The sequence below is a fragment of the Eleginops maclovinus genome, chromosome 21 (assembly GCF_036324505.1).
Source record: "Eleginops maclovinus isolate JMC-PN-2008 ecotype Puerto Natales chromosome 21, JC_Emac_rtc_rv5, whole genome shotgun sequence".
NCBI classification, from domain to species: Eukaryota; Metazoa; Chordata; class Actinopteri; order Perciformes; family Eleginopidae; genus Eleginops; species Eleginops maclovinus.
The window spans coordinates 11,976,447-11,999,916 of record NC_086369.1 but is presented as its reverse complement, the minus strand read 5'-3'; the positions used below and the strand labels follow the sequence as shown (position 1 = coordinate 11,999,916).

Genomic DNA, 23,470 nt, shown 5'->3' with positions numbered 1-23,470 from the left:
GCATAAACAAACACATTAAGTACATTAATTATGTGAGGATATTACCACCTTGCTAGCTAGTTAGATGTCGTAATGGTGGAAGGATAGTCAGCCACCGGTACGTTTTAAAGTCAAGCAAATGTCACTAAAACGGGGATTTTTTTTTAATGGCTAACAGTTAGCTGGCTAGCTTACTGATAGCTAACTAGCTATCTAGCTTTCGTTGCAGACTATTGCTAGTGGCTAAGAAATGTCGTTAGCCTGTCGTGTCTGACATATACTGTACTAATATGACACATCTGCTGCATATATAAGCTTAACCTTAAACATTGACTTAAATTGAGACTATTATTGGTAGGAAAAATAGTTGCCTATCAAGTTTACGTTACCCTTAGTTTGTGAGGTAGCGTTACCGTTAGCATGTCAGTAGACTGCCAAAAGTTAGCCAATATTCGTTAACATTTGAGTTTTTTTGTCGGTCAGTGTTTGCGTTTATCCAAAAGTAATTGTTAACATAACGTTATGGTGTTAAGATAGTTTTAGAGTGTGAGCAATCGGCTCGCATTATTTAATTATCCAAGGGCTTGTTTACTGAACTTTGTTATCTGAAAAACAGAGAAAAGAAACAGAGGTTACATCTAAACATTTGTGTATACAAGGTGATTCTTTGGACATGCTCAATACCTGACTTAAGACACAGGTAAACACAGGCCTGACATGAGGCATACTGTTATTCAACTGTTCAGTTTTCAAGCTTCTTCCATAAACATAGAACAAAAACAACATCACACTTTCACTGTAACCGTCCATGACAAAGACAGATCATTTTAGGCACAATATCCCATAGGACTTACTTGGGCTCAGTTAATACCTGATTGCAATCCTTTTCAATAAAACCAATTCAGAGTTGTTTAACATTCATTTTCTTTGGTTGGCCTTAGTCTCAAAGAGAAATGGTCAAACTTGACTTATTTGGAAAATTCTATACAGTCTCAGTGGTTGTATTTCAGAGAGTGGCAGTTGTCACTTGAGCGGCAACTTAATGGTATAGATGACATTTCCATTGCCTCCTGTTGTTATTAAATGCAATTCTTATTCTAAGACTCTTTGATCACTAGAGTGTGTTATGGCTTAGTGTTCTTGTTCTTTGTGTTAGTGGGTTATAACTTACTTTTCCCCCAGTTTTGTTGAGCTGGGCTGTGAGTTTAAAGGGCAAATGCAAACACCCCCCTTGACATCATGGTCTGCCCAGATGTATTTCAGTGTAGGCCACTCTTAATACTATGTAGCCCTGAGTTTCTGTGTTGGAGCAAAATGTGTGACATTAGGGATCCTTAAAGGTATGCTTTGCCACTTTTTTATGTGGATGTCCAATCAGTGTTGATGGTAATGTTGTTAATTAAAGCAATACATTCTTTGGTGCCTGTAATATGGGGAACCTCTGACTTTTTACAGTAACTACTCTAGTACACCACTATAAATTAGGCGCATAGTAACCGTTTTTACACAATTGAACTTCCAAAAAGTACATTAAGTATGTACATAAAGTATTTATTGTGGCACCTACAACACTCTCCCTTGCTACACAAAAACCCCCAAGCTTAAGTAGTTTGTTTTTCTTCATGCCTCTATGAGGTCACTCGCACATGAACTGATGCGGCTGGGTGTAGGAAGGAGAGAATTTACAGCAGGAGAACTCTGCTTTGTTTATTATAGAAGATGTTTTACTCAAAGACACAGCTGCACAGCCTTGCAAAAAAACATTGCACATTGCAGTGACTGATCAGACCTGTTTTAAACAGGATCAGGTCACTCATCAGCTGAAAAGCGAAAACAAAGCTGACCATCCTTCAACTGTTTATGTCTTTTTGCTTTTGATAGCAAAAACCCAGTGTACCCTTGATGTGTCATAGTAGAACCAGGAAGTAACAAACTACAGCTTAATAAACCCTGTTTATTGTTGTGAGGTGAGGTGTCACCTCCGACAAATAAAGAGTTTTCTAACTGACTTCTGCTGTGACAAGAATCCTTTTTGGAACACCTCGGTATGCATTAACTAAGTAGGCCTACAGCCTTTTCCTAAAAATGAGCTCTTGTGTTTTAGAAGAACCATGGGACACGGAGTGGGCTGAACCAGAGGGTCTAGCATTACATGCCAATTGTAAGTATAAATTGTGTTTCATGGACCATGTCCATTTTGATTATAATATGGGATGCAATTAGGTTGATAAACAAATAATTGACTTAATGAAGGTAAATGTTGAAAGCTAAGAGCTGAAAGGACTTCAATTATAAACCTCAACCAAATATTGAGAATGTGTAGAAACAGCTTTCCACAGCCTGTATTTTTATAGAAACCCTTCTTTTTATGGTTTTACTAGCTTTATGTCTTGTGGGTTTAAGGTTTGCTTTATCTGTGTGTGTGTGTGTGTGTGTGTGTGTGTGTGTGTGTGTGTGTGTGTTTGTGTGCGGTTTTAAAGGGTTCCCACTGTGGTATATGACATGGCCACGGCCTCATCCAGAGCAGAGTCCAGCCATAACCACAGAGGAACGTCACAGCTCCATGCCATCGGTGAGTCCAGGACAGTGTATGGGAATTGCAGTGTTGCCTTAGGGGCTTGACCCTGTCTTTGCCTTGGAGAGCTGATATTGAATCACTGTGTATCTGAATAATATTGTCGACTTTACAGTGAGTTTGTAAAATCACTATAGTCTGTTAACTTCCTGTTGTGTACACACCACCAGTTTCCTGTGCCAAAATCAAGAGGAAGAAGAGCCTGTTTGGGACGGCCATCTATGTGGAGGTGACAGCAGAGGGGGAGTCGCGCCGCACAGCAAAGTCTCACAGCTCCTCCAGTCCTAAATGGGATGAGAGGCTCACTCTGTAAGAAGCAACTATTTACCTCTTGTGTATCAGCTTGTCTGTGTGTGTTGGAGCATGTTGTATACAAAAGTTATCACAGTGTGTTTCCTAATGAGTGCCAGGGGACAACTGGGGAATCTCCAGTCATTTTAGATAAAACCAGAGACAGATCTGAGTTGAGACATACAGTATGTTTTCCCATAGTCAGACTCACCATAAGTAGATTGTGCAATCTTTAATTTGCTGTTACAGGTGTTTGTAAAAACAATGCAATTCCTTATGTGGTTTGTCGGAAATGCAAACTGGTCGGAGGGTTTTTTCCCTTTTTATAGCAACAATGTTATGGGGGCAAGACAATTCTCTAGTACTTCTTACAGCACTGTGGGGATAGGTGTTGCTATGCAAGAATAGTCATCTCATACTCCCTCTAAACCGAATATTCCTAGAGAGAGTCATGATGACCTCCAAATGGCCCTTCATGAAAAGCTGATGTGAGAAAAAGATGAAGCAACAGATCTGTCCTCCTTTCTAGGTATTTTTCTGTGTACAGTGTATCCTTATGTAACAAAAATAAGGTTGGCGGTTCATGTGATAATTATTTAAACAAGGGAAATGATGTATGACAACACAAAGAGCTAATTGTATCATTTGAAACTTTTACAGCTCTTTGACCCGGTGGCCTGGCTAAATGCCAGATACATGTCATTTCTAATGCTTAATTTTCTTGATTGGGTAATTACTGCCAGCAGGACAGAGTGGTGCTGTCTTTGAGATCCTGTGTTTGCACCGTAGATTTTGAGTCCTACCCACGGCATCTAGGCTTTAATCCTAGATATTTCTCTTCAGGCTGTGACTATGCTGCATAGTGTACGTTTTGTTCAAGCACAGAAAAACACATGGAAGCAGCCTTATGTGAGCAGAATATATCAGTCCCTCAGCCCGCAGCAAGGACACGTCCAGCCTGTACTTCAGCCATGCTATGTTTTGACTGTTGGCCCTTTTCTTATGAAGTCGGAATGTGTGCAAGTTTTTTTTAAAGGTTTGAAGATTTACATATGTGTTTTGGTTTGTTTTTGACCTTTTTAGGAATGTAACACCGCACACACAGGTGGATTTCAAAGTATGGAGTCACAACACCCTGAAGGCGGATGCTTTGCTGGGCAGATCCACGCTGGACCTCACTCAAGCCTTGGAGCAGCATGACAGGAAATGTAAGATATGCTACATCACACATATGGGCCTGTATTCTAATACAAGGAATAGGGTGGGATGTGTTGATTATTAATAAATACATTTGTGATTCAAGTACCACACAACCCCAGACTGATGAACTGTTAAGTTGGACTAGCTAAAATGTGTTTTGTGTAATCGTTAAAACTTTTGCTGTCATTTTGCTGCACATCTTTTGATTTCTAATGGGGATTATTAAAGTTTTTTTATAATCAGAATCACAATGACATCATTTTTCTTGTTAAGTTTAACAGATATCAGATAAATGTGTCTTCCTCACTGATATGAAACAATAAAGGAAGCGTATCCATGGAAGTGGTCTGCTTTATGTTTCTCTTGGTGTCAATCTATTGTTTTTCCTCTTTCCACACCATCCCTGTTTGGGCTGTACAGTGGAGAATGTGAAGGAGGTGCTGAAACTCAGCGTGGAGCACAAGGGAGCTGTGGTCCCCACAGGAGAGCTGACTGTCTACCTAGACGGTCTGACTGTTACTGTCCAGGAGGAACTGGCACCGCTTACCAACGGCAATGCAGCAAATGGCACCAGTGAGCTGAGTATGTTTAACACTAGGGCTGGGTGATAGTGGTGGGTTGGCCAATTCTCATTACAATGTGTACTGGTGTATGATGAGGAAGCCAAAGATGTATGCATACAGATAAATATACTGCTACTTTATCACCTAATCCATACACTCCAGCAGTTATCGAGTATTCTTCTTTAAATGATTTTCCAAATATGCACTTTATATCTTGCATTGTTTTCTCCAACCCCTAGAAGTCAACAGAATGGTGATGCCATCCATGAAAATGGAGACTCATCCTCCTCTTGCTCAATGGCTGCCATCAGGTAAACAAACTTTTGAGTCACGTTATGAACACATAGCTTTCACGTTATCCTTTATATCTTTTCCTGAACCCTGGCTTTCCCCTTCTCCTGCTTCAAGTTCTTTTGCTGCCTTACTGGTGTCAGTTTTTTAGTATTGGTCACACGGCGAAAGTGCCCTTCACTCCAAATGTGTGTTGTTTTTTTTGTTGTAAAGCCACAAAGGAATCACGTCTGCTCATCGCAACAGACGGGAGGGGGGGGCGGGGTGTGTGTGAGTGGGATGTGGCTGCCTGGCTCCTCTCTGCATTGCAGTTGCTGCGAGGACTGCAAGACACAAACAGGGGTATATTTTAAACCTGGCAGTGTTTCCCCTCCCTGGGAGTCCCCCCACACCCCCCCCCCCACACACACACACACCACCCCCAAAAAGGGATGTTTTGATATAGTGCTGTTTTAAAAAAAAAAATTTTAACATATTGTTTTTATTCAAGAAAGGTAGTACAATACAGGATGTATTTAAATACTATGTCTTGAATTGTTTTTTACATTATTTGTCAAACAAATCCCGCCCACCCACAGTACCCACATACTGCCGTAAAAAGAATAAAATAAATAATAATAAAAAATACAGACTCATAATGAACATAAATCAGAATAATAACATTAATAGAGAAATAAAAGAAATGATAATAATAATAAAAAATATATATAAATTAAAAAAAAATAAACCAAAACAATGGAGGAGGAGGAGGGGGGGGGGCATTCGCACTCTACATGCCTTTAGTTATGTTTGGTCAAAACAAAACACATCAGGGCCCAACTGTCCTACGGGAGGGTGTTGAGCCTGTCAAAATACAAAATCAATGGGTCCCGTATTTTGTGAAATTTTCGTATTGATCCTCTGGTGAAGTACTTAATTTTCTCTAATTTCAGGAAAAACATTAGGTCGCTGAGCCAGACAGACACTATAGGAGGATCAGGAGATTTCCACTGTAAGACTATTCTTCTACGGGCTAGCAAGGAGGCAAAAGCGAAAGCATTCTTCTTATCAGTGGTCAGCAAGCCTTCATCAATAAATACTCCAAAGATGGACATTACTGCAGAGGGTTTCACTTTGGTACTAAATGCATCGTTCAAAGTTTTGCAAATAGATGACCAAAAGTCTCTTAATTTAGGACAGGTCCAAAACATGTGAGCCATATTTGTTGGTGCTGATTTACAGCGCTCACAGCTATCTTGGATGTCAGGATACATTTGGATAGTTTGGACTTGGTGTAATAGATTCTGTGAAAACCTTGAACTGTATCAGGCTGAGACGGGCACAGGATGATGTTCCATTAACTCTAGCCTGAGCGCAGTCCCAGACTGCTTCAGATATGTCCATCCCAAGTTCTTCAGCCCATTTAGTTCTAAGCCAGTCTAGTGACGTTTCTTGAAGGGAAGTAATTATATTTGAGATGTTTGAGATCTGTCTCTTGTGCTGAATGGGGGCCCGCAAAATCATCTCAAGTCCTGAATCCGTTGGTAAAGCAGGAAATGTTGCACTCTGGCTTTGAATGAAGTGACGGACCTGAAAGTATCTAAATAAGCTTGACCGCTGTAAGTGAAATTTTTCAGAAAGATCAGTAAAAGTGCCAAAAAGACCATCTATGTAAAAGTTGTAGCATATGGCCAGACCATTTCTATGCCACAATGTGAAGGTGTTGTCGATTCTGGCTGCAGGGAAGAGGTGGTTGTCGCAAATTGGGCTATACACAGAGAAATCTCTAAGCTTGAATTTTTGTCTGAATTGTGCCCATATTTTAAGAGTGGAAGTTACCACTGGGCTTGATGAGAACTTGGATGGTGAGAATGGTAATTTTGCTGTAATTAAAACAGAGAGTGAGGTAGAAATGCAAGACTTTTCCTCAATTTTGCAAAAATAAAATAAAAATGTACCGCAAACTTGCGACTATAGTTAGCCTAACTTTATAAAGAAGGCGTAATCGCTTGTTTGCTATGGGTCGGGTCGGGACGGGACAACATTGTATTCAAAATATAAAATATTTATATAGGACTTTTTAATGTGTGATTTTATAAAGGTGCACGTGATACCAACCTTTTGTTGAATTTCGCCAGCCGTCTTCTCTGCACTAAGGCACAGCTTTCACGCTTCCAGGGATGATATCGCTGATGGAGACATGTGGCGTGCACGGAGGGGAGGGGCTGTGTGTGTGCAGGCTATGTGAGAGAGACGCGTGACTAACAGAGAGACGGAGGGAGAGCAGGGAAAGGAAATGCAGCTTAACGAATACGATGCATATTTTTAAATAGCGTTAAAAAAATTAATAATAACGAAACGCAATGTGTGGAGGCCGGTGATGAATCTGTGGCGCCCCACGAATTAGTCTGTGTGGGAAACACTGTATCTATACTATCCAAGAAAGTTGTCATGTTTGAGTTATCTTGTGGGGACGTAGATGTATATAGTTCCGAGTAAAATTCTTTAAAAGTATTATTAATTTCAACTGGGTCTATGGTCAATGACTGTGGAGTATTGCGAATCTGTGGGATTAAACGAGATGCTTTCTCCCCATGCTTGTAAATAATGACCTTTTGACCACAGCTGATGTTCCTCAGTTCTTTCTATATAGTTCTGGTTTTGATCTAAACTCTCTTTTAGCCTCCCAGCCACTTCCCCAAGATATGACTTCACTTCCAGTTTATGAGAGCAGAGGTGAACATTTATTAGCTGGGAGAAGATTCTTGGGGAACCCTCTGCCGTATTTCTTTCCTCCCTTTGTCTTAATGTCCTTCATGGTCTTAGATCACTTTTATTCTTGGGTATTAATCGTCAGTCTTCACTCCCTTGCTTTTTTCGCCTTTGTTTTCATATCACTAAATCTTAAATAAACCTTCATTTATTATTTTACTACCACAAGGTTCACTGAATTTAACCATAAGGTGTTAAACTTGTCTCCATAAACACACGACTTCCAGTTCTGAAAAGTGAAGCTTCAAACTTGCATTCTTTCTAATGGGGGCAATTCCACTGGTTGCAAAAATAGTACAGTCAGACTGTATAGAATGTATGGAAGTCTATGAGAAAATGCCTTTTCCTTTAATTTAATGTACTAACACAGTAAACATTTTCCTGACAACGTTATGGTCTCATTTGCTAGTTTTAAGCCTGCTTCAATACATAATGATGCACATTTAGTCAATTATGGTGAAATGTATAGTTAGATAGTAGTTTTTGAAATACTGCTCACTCTGTTTCTGAACATAAGTATAAAAATAACATTTGGTTAAACATACTGCTTATTACTAATGCAATACTAAATCGAACCCAACTCGTAAGGATTACTGCCTCTGCCGGGCTCTGCAATGAAATTTAGATATGGTGGAAATATTTCAGAATTGTATAGTAAAAGCTTTTATGATTTGCGGATATGTCGAGTAGTAATATGAGTTGTCCACATTCATAGACTTTCACAGACTCTTTGTTTCTTGGTTGTTGGCTTGTTTTTCTGACAATTCAGTTTTATTGCTGGCAGCGTACCGACCTCTCGCCTAGACACAGCCTGGCCTCGAGTCATACAGCGTTTTGTAATGGTCTAAGTGTGGAAACGTCTGTGGCACGGTCTCAACTCCCTCCCCACTAAAAAGGGCCTCTTCAGCTGTGCCCTTTACATCACTAAGCCAGCCTATTATGTCCTGTCCTTAACAAGACAACAGTCTCAATGTCAAGTCAGTCATTAATCTGACATACACACGTACAGTGAAAGTAGCACACACACACATGGCTCACGCTCACTAAGCCATGCAACGCAGATTTATTACAAGTCTGTTTTGAGCCTGTAGTGACAACAAAAAGTGATTTGCCCTTAAAATGGTCATTGAAGTTGTATACTTGGATGTGTTTTAGTTAAGGAATTGTTGTGTGTGCGTGTCCAGATTCAGATTTGATCAATGATTTTGAACTTCTTGTGTGTTTTTCTCAAAGCACTCTGAATGGTACAGACTTGCGCCCGAGGTCAAGTTCCTGTTCGGCCTCCAATGGATTGGATGCTCAGGTGCCTTCCAGTTCCTGCAGCTCTCCCCTTGGTCACGCCATCGTCAATGGAGACGTCACACCCAACTCCACCCCAGTCCACCGACCCTCAGACAGTGACGCCGAGAGTAGGACAGGTGAGCTTTATCTTTATTGCACAGTGTGTGAACCACAGTATCTGGGATGTTTTAAAATCTTATCCTTAGGTTCTTAGTTGTACACTGTGTGTTTCTGAACATGAGTCAACCAACCAATTATCAGTCAAATACTTTTTTACAATTTACTTCTCAAAAAGTATTATTCCTTCATGCAGAAATGTCAGAAAGTGCTGTTTTCAGCCTCTCAAATATGACAATTTAGTGCTGTTTCATATCATATTAAACTGAACATCTAAAAAGAACCAATTATTCAACTTGTACTTTAGGAAATTAGGATGGACATTTCTCAATATTTTGCTCAATATTTAAATTGTCCATTTACAGACAGAACTATTCATTGAGAAAAATAATTGGGAGATTAATCATTGATGAATATATTCTTTGTGTGCATCCCGACCCTGTATGTTGTTAAATATGATTTGATCTGATAAAACTATGTGCTCGTGTAAATTGTAATCTTTACCAGAACACTTCAGAAAACCACAGTTATATCTTTTTCACTTGGTCTAACCAGTAGAGTAAATATGTATATTCATCACGTGAGGCCTGAAATCTCTGCTTCTGTCAGCACCTTTGTCGAAAAACTCCCCGGATAGAAAAGAAAAGCAGAGTGCAGTTTACAGTGAAGAGCAGGCAGGGCATCAATAGCACGTGAACCACACTGAGCGTAGGCTAAAGAGAGAATATGAATTATTTACATAAAGTTGACCCTGTTTCAAAAACCGACAGTAAAGCGATACAGTCGAACAAGCACCGGTGTGACTTACAAAAAAAATGCATGACTTCCCTCATTCCCTCCCTCAAAGATGTTTCATTTTGTGGTGTTTGAAATTCAGTTTGGAAGTTAGATGAATAAGTGAAGAGGTTTAGTATTCATTTCATATGTTTATATTTGCAGAGAGACTTGCTTTTGAGCCCCTTGTTGTATTTTAATAAATGTATACAGTATCTACGACTGCAGATTCCTGAACTAACTAAACTAAGGGGTTCTCTTTGGGCAGTTAGCTGTGTAAAATGCTTTAGTTTTGCTGCTGTCATGTCATGGATGGATGAGGTAATCCATGCATGTGAACCTTTGTGTTTCTCTGACGGGCCTGCAGTCAATGGAGAGTCCTGTGACGCTGCTCTCGGGCCATCGTCTGCCACAACAGAAGGTGTGCCGCCCCCTGCAGATAACCACCAGGACTGCAATCAAGATTCCACCCCTCCAGACCCCGACACAGCGCCTGACGGCATCCCCCAAAACCTGCCCAGCTCCACACAGGCTCCAGCCCCATCTTCTGCTGCTAAGCCTACTGATGGCACTGCTGTTGCTGCCTCCACTGTCAGATCCCCGCCACAGGGGCCCCCCGCTATCACAACCTCCTCATCGTCGTCCTCCCCACCCCCAGCAATTGGAGACGGGAATGCTTCAGCAGGAGGCGGGGGCAGCAGTAGCAGCAGTGCAGCAGCAACTGCAGATGGAGCCAAGCCCAGTCAACAGGCCCCTAATGCTGGAGCCCCTGACCCTCTGCCTCCAGGGTAAAACTAAAAATCAGCTTTCCCTGACTTTCACGTGCCTTTTGTTTTTTACCAAAGCTATAATAATATTAAGAATTGTTTACTATATTTCTTAAATGTTGTCTGCAAACTTAAATAGCGTCTCCCTGTAAAGAATAGGGGACCACCTTAAGATTATACTTCAGAGTCATTTAAGTATATGAACATTTTCTCTTGATACTTTTCTCCTCATCTTTGTCCTTTCAAACTACTCTTTGTTTGAATCTTTCTTTTTCTCCCAACAATATTGTGTTTTTTAGGTGGGAGCAGAGGAAAGACCCACATGGGAGAACTTATTATGTAGACCACAACACCAGAACTACGACCTGGGAAAGACCACAGCCACTACCACCAGGGTAGGGTGTCTCTCTCTTGCTCACTTCCTGTTGTTATCACCTTTTCTCAGAAACGTAACTGTACTGTTCCTCAGTACGTTTTAAAGCCTTTCACACAGAGGTCTCCATTATTGGTTACTTTCATTTTTATATTTGCGTTTCAATATATTAAGAGATATAAGCTGCTGACACGACACCATTAAGTGTACTGATATACGATCAATGAGTCCAGTGACGCAGCGTGGTGTTTTTACTGTTGTCTAGTAATGCATTAGGTATTCTTTTCATGTTATTTGCTATAAACTGGATCGCTTTGTTAGTTGCAGATATCAACAATAAAACAGCCTTTCTTTAAATGTGTAAAGTGTACCTAACACGCTCCTGGCTAGCTCATTCATTTGAAGCTTGCGTTTTGTCTGTCTCTGTGTTGATTGTCTCCTTCCCTCTGCCAGTTGGGAGCGACGGGTTGATGACCGGGGAAGGATCTATTATGTGGACCACAACACCCGCACCACCACATGGCAGCGTCCCACCATGGAGTCGGTCCGCAACTTTGAGCAGTGGCAGAGCCAGCGCAGCCAGCTGCAGGGAGCTATGCACCAGTTTAACCAGAGATACCTCTACTCTGTAAGTCGACCCCCACCCCCACCCTTCCTACATCCTCATGTCCCCTTAATCCCCTCTTTACTTAGAAATGTACACCTGGGAATTGAATTAATTCATCATAGCATGATACTGTACAAACAAAGATCCCACATTATTCATTTGCCTATCTGCAAAACTCTAGTCGTGTGATTTCACACAACAACAACTCTATGCTTTATTGAATCACCTGACAAGGCTGTATCTATCTTTTTAAGTCATAACCATTCCCCAGTACTTCCCCAGTTATACAGGAAAATACATTAGATGTGTGTGGCTTTGAATGAAACCACTTCAGATATCTTTAAAGATGATTTAGTTTCTGTTGATCTGCAATTTCCATGATCTCTTGGCATTTTGTTTGTAATGATTCAGATTTAACTGTTCTGAAGCAGCCCAGAACCTGTTTCCCATTATCTAAAGTGGCCCCATTGTCTTTTTCAAAGAACCAGATATTTGCATATCTTAATGAACGATGTTTTAATACTGAGTGCCATTACTAAGCTATTGGGGCTTTCAACTGTTGGATGTTTTGATTCAGTGATTGATTTCTTCTGTCCATTATAGAGTGCAGGCTTTCCTATTCCTACTTCAAACTCTATTGAATATACTAATGCAATTTAGAACAATGTGAGTTTAACAAACGTGAAAGCTGAAATTCTGGCTATTGATAGTCATTTAAAGTGCATTGTATACCATTTCAAACCAGTGACTATTTTAAAGGTATTTGAAGGCAGGGTAGAAATCCTTACTGCAGAATGTATTGTTTAATATGGACGTAGATCAGAGAAAAATGATCAGGAATCTTTTTCTCACAACTATGCTTTCTCTTTCCTGATTGGCAAGTCAATGTCAACGTTAGAAATCAAATCCCAACTTCTGATTTGAGAAGTTTAGTTCCTTCTATTCTAGATTCCATCCAATTAATTGCATTAATGTTGCACCCCCACACACACTAATCTCAACTCCTTTTACCTGAGGATTCTACCTGCAGAATTTAAATTATGCAAGCCCCTTCCTCTGCCCTAATCTGGTTATCTCGGTTAGGGTCTATCTCCTAAATCTTTGATCTCGGCAGTGATGTCATCTTCAGTGATGATGATTAGCTTACAACACAAATCATAAGACAGGCAGCCGGGAAGTATTGAGCAGTAACCAGCAACGGAGGCCTTTCTGCCAGCATCACTACTTCATTTTGATGATTTCTCATTGACCCCATCCTTTTCGTGGACTCTTTTTTCATTACTTTGGAATGTTTTTTCTTCCACCAGATTTGTGTCTTCCTCATGTTTTTTAAATGGATGTGTTTGTGTGCATCCCTCGTATTCAGGCATCCATGATGTCTGCTGAGAATGATCCTCTTGGCCCGCTACCTCCTGGATGGGGTGAGTTAACTTTCTTCTAAATACTGAACTTATTTTCACTTGTTGTCTGTATGTACTGTTCTTAAAAAGGGAGATAGTTCCCTCTCCTTTCAAGCCTTCCCCTCAGCTGTCAGCACTGATGATAATCTGACATGACCCGCCGCAGTGAAGGGCCACAGTGTCCATTACGCCTACAGATTCCTGACTCTGTTTATATCTATTTTAGAGAGACGAGTGGACTCCAATGACCGAGTGTACTTTGTCAACCATAACACCAAGACAACGCAGTGGGAAGACCCCCGAACACAAGGGTAAGCTCAGAAAAAACCATCATCTTTTTCACACAGCTACTGTAGTGTCTGAATCTGACAGCAGCTTTAGTGTGATCACATAAGATCACAGACATTGGTTAAAGTCGGTCTTACAATCACTTTGAATGAAAACATGTATTAAAGGTGTTTTGGATTGAGGTTGTTCCTTGACATCTTCTATGTATAACAGTTATCAGTCCATGTATATAACTGGCTGTGTGTGTGTTGGTCTGTGTGTGTGTGGGCAGGCTACAGAATGAGGATCCTCTTCCTGAAGGTTGGGAGATCCGTTACACAAGGGAAGGGGTCCGCTACTTTGTGGATCACAACACGCGAACCACCACTTTCAGCGACCCCCGCACTGGAAAATCCTCCGTGTAAGAACACATTAAAACACTTCTCTTGTTTGTGTGCTGAACATTACCTCCAGTGTATCAGAAGCAGCTGCTGCAAGCTCTGTTTTATCAGTCGCCCGCAGAGATGCATGTATGGGAGCTTTTGCACTGAGAACATTTCACTCGGACCAGATGGAGCCATGTTTTGCTTTCATTTTCTATAGCTCTAATAAGTTAAAGAAAATATGTATTTATTCTGAACAAATACGTTTCTCTGGTGGTATTTAATTTCAAAGATGTATTTCCCGCAGGGATGTTCAGGGAATTTGATTCATTTTCTCTGTGTATTTGTTTTTCATTATATGTGGAAGATTCAACTGTTGACCCTTTGAAGGACCCATAGCATCTATCAGCTTATGCATTTATGTCTGATCTCTTTCAATGTTTTCATTCTCCTCAGCACCAAGGGCCCTCAGATTGCTTATGAGCGTAGTTTTCGGTGGAAGCTTGCCCATTTCCGCTACTTGTGCCAGGTAGGCGTTTGCTCTCTCCTTCTCCATCACTCTACTGCTGGTTTTCAGTCAATTGTTCAATCAATCAAGCTTTTCAGAAATGAAAGTTAACCCAAAGTGTTCTACAGGCTAACAAGAGTAAATGAGACAAATTAAATAAGTTTTATTACAATTCTGTTATATCATGAATATGTGATTTTTAACTCTGTCACTCATCGTAATTATATCTCCCCTCCCTCTGTCTCTGTTCAGTCCAATGCTCTCCCTAGCCATGTGAAGATCACCGTCTCCAGACAGACGCTGTTTGAAGACTCCTTCCAGCAAGTAAGAGAGTCCATCTACCACTGTGCGCTTCAGACTAATGCTAAACAGCACACAGTAATGCAAAGTGCAGTGATGCATCACAGCCAACATTCAGAGTTTATTTCAGAGTGGTCCTCTGCTTTATTGGAGGACATATATGTCAACTGTTCCTAAGTCACTTCCTGATCTTGTTTTCTCTGTTTACTAGATTATGGCCCTGAAGCCTTACGACCTGAGGAGGAGACTCTACGTTATCTTCAGAGGAGAGGAGGGTCTTGATTATGGAGGCTTAGCCAGGTAAGATTAAAAAGAAACTATATTGTGAATTCTAAAACGATTCAACTAGAACACTTTTTTTGCTAAATGTTAGCAGTTATGGATCATGTGCAACTCCTGTCTCCCACTCTTTCTCTGCTTTGCATCTTTTCATAACCCCCGAAATACACTTACACCTCTCTCCTTGCCCCTGTCTTTTTGTCCCACTTTGCAGAGAGTGGTTCTTCTTGTTGTCCCATGAAGTGCTGAACCCCATGTACTGTCTGTTTGAGTACGCGGGCAAGAGCAACTACTGTCTGCAGATCAACCCGGCCTCAGCCATCAACCCGGACCACCTCTCCTACTTCTGCTTCATCGGCCGCTTCATTGCAATGGCAAGTCCCATACATCATTGACAGCTAAGCAACATAACAAATGACATTTTACGTTAAATATGTCGACCTTAATAAGAAATTAACATGAACTAACACCAATTATTGAAGCATGTTTGAACAAACAGCTTATGGTTTATTAAGTTCACTTAATCCTTCTCTGCAGGCTCTTTTCCACGGCAAGTTCATTGACACAGGCTTCTCCCTGCCTTTCTACAAACGCATGCTGAACAAGAAGCTCATCCTCAAAGACCTGGAGTCCATCGACCCAGAGTTCTACAACTCACTCATATGGATCAGGTAATGTGTCTTGGCTCTGCACAGCCTTCAGGACGAAGACGTGTCCGTTTTTCATGTCAAATTAGTAAAGCCTTTGATTCAAGAGTCAGTGGGGCTTTTAACCCTGTCACACTAGCTCTGATGTCCTTAGAGGATTAACATCTCTGCTAACTTCCATAAAGTTACATATTAATATCCTTCAAAAACTTAAGTTCCTTAAAAAACTACTTGTAACCTTAACATTATCACAAAATACATATTCAGACTTTTAGAAACCTTTTTGATGTCACTTTGTTGTACCAAATGACACAGCTGGTAAAAACAACACCATTGAGCAATTATATTATTTGTAAAAGAAAAGCTACTGCTTGAGGACAAAAGACATGTCACTTTTCTAAAACTGTGATAATACGATATATTAAAACTTTGGAGTTTTCATAGACGGTGCTTTGATGGACCTCTGGAGGAGGCCAAACTAGCCTTCAGAGCTCATGGTTGAATACACATGTATGAAGAATGAGATGAATAAGATACTGCTATTCCAAATCAATGTTTTTAACCCTTACTTACTTTGCTCTCAGGGATAACAACATTGAGGAGTGTGGTCTGGAGATGTACTTCTCAGTGGACATGGAGATCCTGGGGAAGATCACTTCCCATGACCTCAAACCTGACGGAACCAACGTTTTAGTCACCGAGGAGAATAAGGAGGAGTATATCGGGTCAGTGTAACAGCTGGCTTATTAATTATTATTTTGAGTACATTTTAAACTAACAAAGTATGTTTTTGCAGCCTTATGGCAGAGTGGAGGTTCTCCCGCGGGGTTGAAGGTCAGACCAAAGCTTTTCTGGACGGCTTTAACGAGGTGGTTCCACTTCAGTGGCTCCAGTACTTTGATGAAAAGGAACTTGAGGTGAGCAGCAGAGCCTGAGGCTGGTAGTGCAACGACGAGCTGTGCTGTATTCATGTCTGATTTAAGGACCATGATTCCACTGTGCGTTTATTTTATTTCCAATGATCTACCCTACTACGTAGAGCTATAAACCCATTCATCAGTACTTAAAATACTTTGTGTTTCACGTGTGGTTTATATCCTTCAATGTGTGTGTATGATCCAGGTGATGCTGTGCGGCATGCAGGAGGTAGACCTTCAGGACTGGCAGAGAAACACAGTGTACCGTCACTACACACGGAACAGCAAACAGATCATCTGGTTCTGGCAGGTATGGTCAAACTAACTCAGACATGCTGACTGCACAAATGTCTACCAGGTCCTGTGAATTGAACGTTCATTTCAATATAATTTATTCATTATCGTTTATTAGAAACGTTTCTAACCATCTGGTGGTTGACAGCCTGTCCAGTCAGTAGTGTGTGGACACTGATGTGTTGTCACTTCCTCCTGCAGCTGGTGAAAGAAGTGGACAACGAAGTGCGGCTGCGGCTCATGCAGTTTGTCACGGGAACCTGCAGACTCCCTCTGGGAGGCTTCGCTGAACTCATGGGTCAGTTAAGAGCTGCACATGCAAACTGTGCACTCGTCTATTGTCTATTTGTTCAAATGTTCTTTTGTATCGCAGGAAGTAACGGGCCGCAGAAGTTCTGCATTGAGAAGGTGGGGAAGGACACGTGGCTTCCTCGGAGCCACACATGGTGAGTAGAAAGCTCTACCTCTGATGAGGGATGAGCGATTCGGAAAAATAAACCAATTAGTATTAATATTGCAATTCATTTGAATGATTTCGCAATTACAATATGATTTTAGATATTAGAGGAAATAACTGTTCTATTCTCAAGAATATTCCATTGATCAAGGTAGTTTAGTGTACAAGTTATTTCAATATATTACTATTCACAGGGACTTGCAGTGATATGACTGGAGGGATTTTACACTGGATCCTCAGACATATTCCAGTCACTTCCATTTGTTCTATGAGGAAAAAGAGTCTAAGCAGCCCTGCAATTTACTGAAAAGCTTTCACTCTCCTTGGGTTGATATGTAATTGATGCGAGGGAAAGAAAACTAACCATAGAATCAAATCATTTAGACACCATGCCTTTGTGCTGACCTTTCGTCCTCCCCTTTTGTCTCAGTTTCAACCGCCTGGACTTGCCTCCTTATAAGAGCTTCGAACAGCTGAAGGAGAAGCTGCTCTTTGCGATCGAGGAAACCGAAGGATTCGGCCAAGAATAGAGGAGTCCTCTCGCATTGCCCTCCCTCCCCCATCGCTGTTTATTCAGCCAAGTAAAACAAAACAAAAAAAAGAATTGCACAAGATAACCACCAATGTATATAAGCTATTTTGTCATTTTAAACCAAATCTTAATTTGCAGCATTGTTTTTGCCGCAAACCTGTCCCCCCCCCCCCCGCCCTTAAAATATTATATGAAACCCCATCATGAAATATGCAAGCATTTCAGCATTTCTGCTCCTCTGTCTAAAAGCAGAATTCATGGATACTTTTTTCCCCTCCCCACTGCAGCTTTTTAAAAGAGACTAAAATGTGATTTTGAGAGGATTTTATAGCTGAAGCGCGATCTTCTTTTAAAGCTCTAGTTCTATAGAGCTTCTTACTGGCGAGAGTAGTATTGGGGTCTGGTGCCTGAATTTCTTTTCCCCCCCGTTGGAACCACAGTAATTGTTGCAATTTTTTTTGCGTGCTTGCATGACTGCCTCTGAAGAAAAGGAGACTGCTGAGACCACCATCTACACACAGACATTTCAGCATGGACGCTCTGATGCTATATGAGCCCTCTTTCCGTTATCATCAAAAGTGTTTGGGGATATACTGCAGAGAACAACCCTCTCTGGACACCATCAATCTTTCCTTGGATAAAGATATGAGTCCAGAAAAAAGACTCCATACATTTTGCAGAGGAAGGCTACTTAAAGAGTGAGCCAGCCACCTCCACTGCTGCCTAATGACTCTGTTAGCAAGTAAGTTGACACACTCGCAGGTTTCATTGAAAGATTACGCTGTTTCAAATAACAAATGACCACAAAAGAGTGTAAAAACGACCCCGGCTCAATGGGTCCTGTGTGCTTGGTTGATTATATAATGAAGAAGCCACTGTGGATAAGAGAGCCCTCAGTTAGAGGTATTATAATAGAGCAATTATTATAATGAAATGAAAAATGTTAATCAGAAACCGAAGACAGCATAGTATACTTAGCCATCTTGTGTTGTAATGAGGTCTAAAGGGCATCTCGTTGAATATACAGCTGTGCAAGTACTTAAAGACACTGTTCTCCTTTATTACTCGACTGAACCTCATATGGCATAAAAAACATCCAAGTGCAGTGGAAAATGATTTGTCATAAAGGAGGTTGTGGACTTAAAGAAAACCTTTCAAACCCCATGTGTTAAAGGACTTAAAAGCAACAAAGAATGGTGCATGCAGTGAGCGCAGGGAGTGGCCAGGTAAAATAAAATAGGCATTAAACCCAACTTTCAGAGGGGCTGTTAGCGGGGATGGGCTTCTGAAACCTGTGTGGTGCTGTAGGAATGTAACAATACTGTCACATGGTGTGTATCAGAGACAAAGCCATGCTGAGCCTACTTTCCTGATCGTACCATTTCATTTATCCAGCCCGTGTTCAGTCTCATTCCTCCTGAGGTGAGAGAGCCTTAGTTTGAAACAGATGTGTGTTAATCCGTGAAGTTGCAGGAAGATAGCCTTTCACATCCAAATAATGATTAACAAGACACTAAAGTGCCACAGACCAAATAACGCAACTCCTCAGCAGCCTCAAGCCTGGTGGAGAGTAATGAGACTTGTGTGTGTGTTTTTAATTTTATGCACCCCCCCACTTACCCTTTGTCCTTTCTTTCCGTTAACTCTTCAGGGGACATGTTTGTTTTCCTCGTCTAACCATCCATTGTTTCTAAACTCTGGTGCTTATTCTTTCAGTCAGTGGTCTAAATGCAGCTATGGCAGCGGCATGCCATCTTCCTTCTTTTCTGTGGCGTTGTGTTTTCAGACCACTGCAAACAGCAGCAAGCTGACGTTTTTTTCCGAGGAGCTATCAGTCATGTATAAAACACGTATTCAGCTGTCCCTGCTGACAAGAGCGATGACAGTATGAGGAAAAACATCTACTGTAGCAAAAGGAGCCGACTTAAGTCAAAACTGCAGAACTTTGTGCTTCCTTAATTTGAACAGAAACATGTAATCAAAGAAAATCAACTGTGTATGTGAATATTCATTGTATAAAGATAATGAAAGTAAATAAAGTACTTAAATATTATAATTATTTACACAGAGCCGCCGCTCCATTGATGGAAATCTGTGATGCCTTTGTTTCTATCAGAAATAGATGGGACGTTTCAGGTTGCCTTCCCTGTAGCCAGTTAGAGGAAGGTTCATCTGGAGAAAAAACGCTGAGTCATGTTACTGTACATCATTCAGTATGTGATCATGCGGCAGGGATCTTGTTTCTGTGCTGACTGCAGCTTAGGCCACCTGAAACGCATCCAAACTGTAACATATCGCGTGTAGATACACACTGTAAACACCAACTACACTGTACAGAATGCCCCTTTACTGGAGACCATGTGTATAGAAGATTCATTTTTAATCTGCTTTCAACCCATTTTAATGGAGAGATGGATTTATGAGATACAAATAAATAAGTGAATAAACCCCCTCCATGACCATGCCTTTTTTCTTTTTCCGTTGCGTCTTTATCGGGGGACGAGAGGCCTTCTGCTCAGGATTCACAACACAATTTCTTTTTGTCTTAAAGAAAAATCTAACAATGTGATCTTGGTTTATCCTTTGTTTGGATTGGACCTTGCCTGTGGAAAGAACCATCATTAATAAATGTATCTGATTATCTTTACAGCTGGTTATAATCTTTGTTCTGTCAGTATGTGTATGATTAAAGAGGCCCTTTATGCATTGTGGGGTTCCCCATTCCTGAAGAAGAATCGGAGGATGAAACCCTCTTTATTAGTCACATACATACACACAGCAGAGCACACACAGTGAAATTGGTCCTCTGCATTTAACCCATCCTAGTACTAGGAGCAGTGGGCAGCTAACGTGCAGCGCCCGGGGAGCAATGGGGAGGGGGGGGATTGGAGATGTCCGGTGCCTTGCTGAAGGTGAACTGGGACCTCTCCAAGTAGCAGTCCACTTTCCATATTTCAAGTCTGTTTGGGGACTTGAACCGGCGACCCTACGATTCCCAGCCCAAGCCCCTACTGGCTGAGCCACTGCTGAAGTGTGTCCTATAGGTTTTCATGCATAACACTGGCAAACAGCATGTGCTCACTAAGAAGCTACTAGTCAATGACAAGTTTAATTCAAGGAATTCAGGCATAAAAAAATAAACAGACAATGTTGAAATTTCGATTGCACCAAAGTCTAAATGACAAGGCACAAAACTCTATTAATAATCAAAAGATCTGAAGAAAAAGAGAAGCAGCTAGCAATATTTAACCGTTCAAAAGTCCCCAAAGGCAGGCTTCATCCTAGTTTCTTCAGGAGTTCTACTGCCTCTTTATGCACCTGCAAAAGAGAAAATACACTGATCGGAGTATGTTCACATCAGCACGCACAGCTTCTGAATCGAGAATAATCAGAGTGTATGTGTATATATATATATATATATATAGCTAGTAGTCTCAGTGTGTGTACCTCTTTGTCCTCCAGTGTGTGAGCAGGGTACTCTTTAGCTCTGGTTAGAAAGAGCAGCCCTTTCTCCTTGTCCTTCATGCCCAGGTATGTCTTCCCGAGCATTAGCAGGTTTTTACTGTAGAAGTTTGGATCAACTGAAAAAGAACAACACAAAAACATCATTTACAGCATCAGTTTTTCATTAAATGCCTCAGTGACTTTATTCATGTCCTTTGTTTTACCTTCCTCTGCTTTCAGGAAGAATTGCAGAGCCTGAAAGGAGGAGAAAACATGACATGTCACTTATGCAGTTAGTAAGTACACAGAGGAAGCGCGGTATAATCGGAGCAGAACTCACCTCCTCATACGTGGACACAGGCGGTGATGAAAAGATGACAGCTGCCACCTTGCGTTGATACCAAGGCAGTTCAGCAAAAGCAAAGCACCTAATAGAGAGAAAACGTACAGGTTTCACTGGATAATACAGCCGTTGTGACTTAAAAGTAATATTTCTCCTCCAAAGAATTGTACGGTATAGATTTTCACCTACTTGCAATTTTATGTAATTTGAATCAACAAAGAACTAAACAAATTGAGTTACAAAACATTACCCACCAGTAACCCAAAATATGCAAGGAAGTGGCATCTTTGGGATTGAGCTCAATGGCTTGCTAGGAACAAAAAGGAACTTGTTTTACTCTGGAATACAGTAAATGTGACTATGATAATGTGGTATCAACCCAAATGTGCTCTCACCTCCAGATGGTCCCTGATGATGTAAGCATTTCCAATTTTCACCTTGACTCCGGAGTAATCCCCAATGTCACTGAGACATATTGCGTACCACTGTGTGAGAAAAGGAAGATAGTTAGGTTAAAGAATCCCCCGAAGTCATGATCTTTTACCATAAAGGCAACATCCTGCAAGTTAGTAGTTGGTCATTGACAATTAAAAACAACAACATCATAACCACGAATGTGCTTCTATGTGAGGCACAAACTTATGTCCCTCTGGAAAACCTCATGGAGGTGAATCAGTAGCGTCTTCTCAGTGGAACCAGCGTCTTACTTTGTGTGCGGCGGAACACTTCTCATCCTTCTCGAGTGCGTTCTTCACATATTCGAAGCCCTCAAACATCAGTTCCTTCTTCCGTTTTTCCTCCATGTCGGGCAGGAGAGCCATGTCCCGGGACACCCGAGCCAGCCTCCACAGGAACTCTGCTTCATCGCTGCAATGATGGAAAACACATCAGAATGTAAGCTCATAATGCGCTTTATAAATGTTTACACTTGGTGATGGTAGGGGGACATTCCAATAACTTCTGCTAAGAACACAGAAGAACAAAAGAGTTGCAATGACAAGTTTACCTATGTATTAGTCGATAGAACAAAATAAATTGAAATTGAAATATTATTTTAAAAATATAAGAAATTACAGAAGAAAGCTTCCTCAGTGGCGCCTCTCTTACCTGTCCTTGTACTGCAGCAGCAGCTGGTACAGCTTCTCTGTCTCTGCACAGCTGTACAGGTAGTCAGCCTGTTCCAAAACCTCCTCTGCACATAAAACACAACAGAGAATTCAGAATTCCATTTCTAAATCTGTATTTCAATGATATCTCACACCTTTCAGAGTTCACCAACTACCTTTTTCTAAAGCGTAGACCACGGCTGAACTCTGTACTCTGCGATAAGCTTCATATCCCAGACAAGATAGTGTAGGGAGCCCCAGGAGGAATGCAGCTCTCCCATTCTGTAAACAGGAAATAAATGACCAAAAAGAGGTTATAAGTAAACCAACCAAGGGGGTTCAAGGATATTTCTGTCTAATGGCTGATATCTACAGTATCAGCTGACCTAAGGTAACCTGACACTATCAGATCAGTTTGTTATCCCTGTTCATTGTTGAGTTTGAATTTCTGGAGTAGAACTAGAACTTGAATTGAATTAAAGTAGGTTTTCATTTCACAGCCTTCGATATCATCTTATCTAACCTGCTGCACATGAACAGTGATGACATATCCTGACACAAAGCTGCAGTTTGGATAAGCAGCTCTCCCACTGTAAAGCCCTACTGCCCTTTAACCTACATAACAATTCAGCATATCAACAATCACTTTAACAATGCAACCATGATCTTCCAAACCGTAAATTCGTGTATTAAGGCATCTGAAATGGAACGATCTTAGCAGCTTCATGCATATTAAATGATGCGGTCTGATGAGAATATTAAAAGGCGAAGTTAATTACAGTCAGAGCCATGGAGGTCCTTCTAATGTTGTCCAGTAGAACCGGTTTGTCCCTCTGGTTCTGAACCCTTTTGCCCCATGTGCTGCAGATAGTAAAGTCCTGCTCATACATCGTATTAGCACTGTCCCAGCCATGTCCAAGCCCAAACCTTCAATAATCAGAAGTTAGGAAGTCATCACTATTGAAGGCTGCCATAGACTGTGGGCTGGCAAATACAAACAAGGGGCATTCAAGAGCACAAACAG

The 23,470-nt window shown here is 41.1% G+C and overlaps 2 protein-coding genes across 2 annotated transcripts; one reads left to right on the top strand and one right to left on the bottom strand.

Annotated features, from left to right (window-relative positions):
* The first annotated feature begins 2,461 nt into the window (after positions 1-2,461).
* LOC134883960 (NEDD4-like E3 ubiquitin-protein ligase WWP1) lies at positions 2,462-20,200 on the top strand. The gene is made up of 23 exons (XM_063912496.1): positions 2,462-2,551; positions 2,725-2,863; positions 3,929-4,053; positions 4,466-4,631; positions 4,851-4,919; positions 8,884-9,068; positions 10,190-10,610; positions 10,889-10,984; positions 11,416-11,590; positions 12,936-12,990; positions 13,196-13,280; positions 13,529-13,657; positions 14,076-14,148; positions 14,380-14,451; positions 14,639-14,727; positions 14,921-15,080; positions 15,244-15,377; positions 15,938-16,078; positions 16,150-16,270; positions 16,476-16,580; positions 16,766-16,862; positions 16,938-17,010; positions 17,452-20,200. Exons 1-23 carry the CDS (start codon positions 2,482-2,484, stop codon positions 17,549-17,551), a joined length of 2,880 nt encoding a protein of 959 aa, XP_063768566.1. The 5' UTR covers positions 2,462-2,481; the 3' UTR covers positions 17,552-20,200.
* A 51-nt stretch (positions 20,201-20,251) lies between these two features.
* Positions 20,252-23,439, bottom strand: rmdn1 (regulator of microtubule dynamics 1). Its single transcript, XM_063912495.1, has 10 exons — positions 23,226-23,439; positions 22,623-22,728; positions 22,448-22,532; positions 22,048-22,207; positions 21,736-21,825; positions 21,595-21,650; positions 21,338-21,425; positions 21,222-21,252; positions 21,001-21,134; positions 20,252-20,871 (listed from the first exon to the last, which is right to left on the bottom strand). The coding sequence occupies exons 1-10, from the start codon at positions 23,334-23,336 to the stop codon at positions 20,830-20,832; spliced, it is 903 nt and encodes a 300-aa protein (XP_063768565.1). The 5' UTR covers positions 23,337-23,439; the 3' UTR covers positions 20,252-20,829.
* Positions 23,440-23,470: the final 31 nt, after the last annotated feature.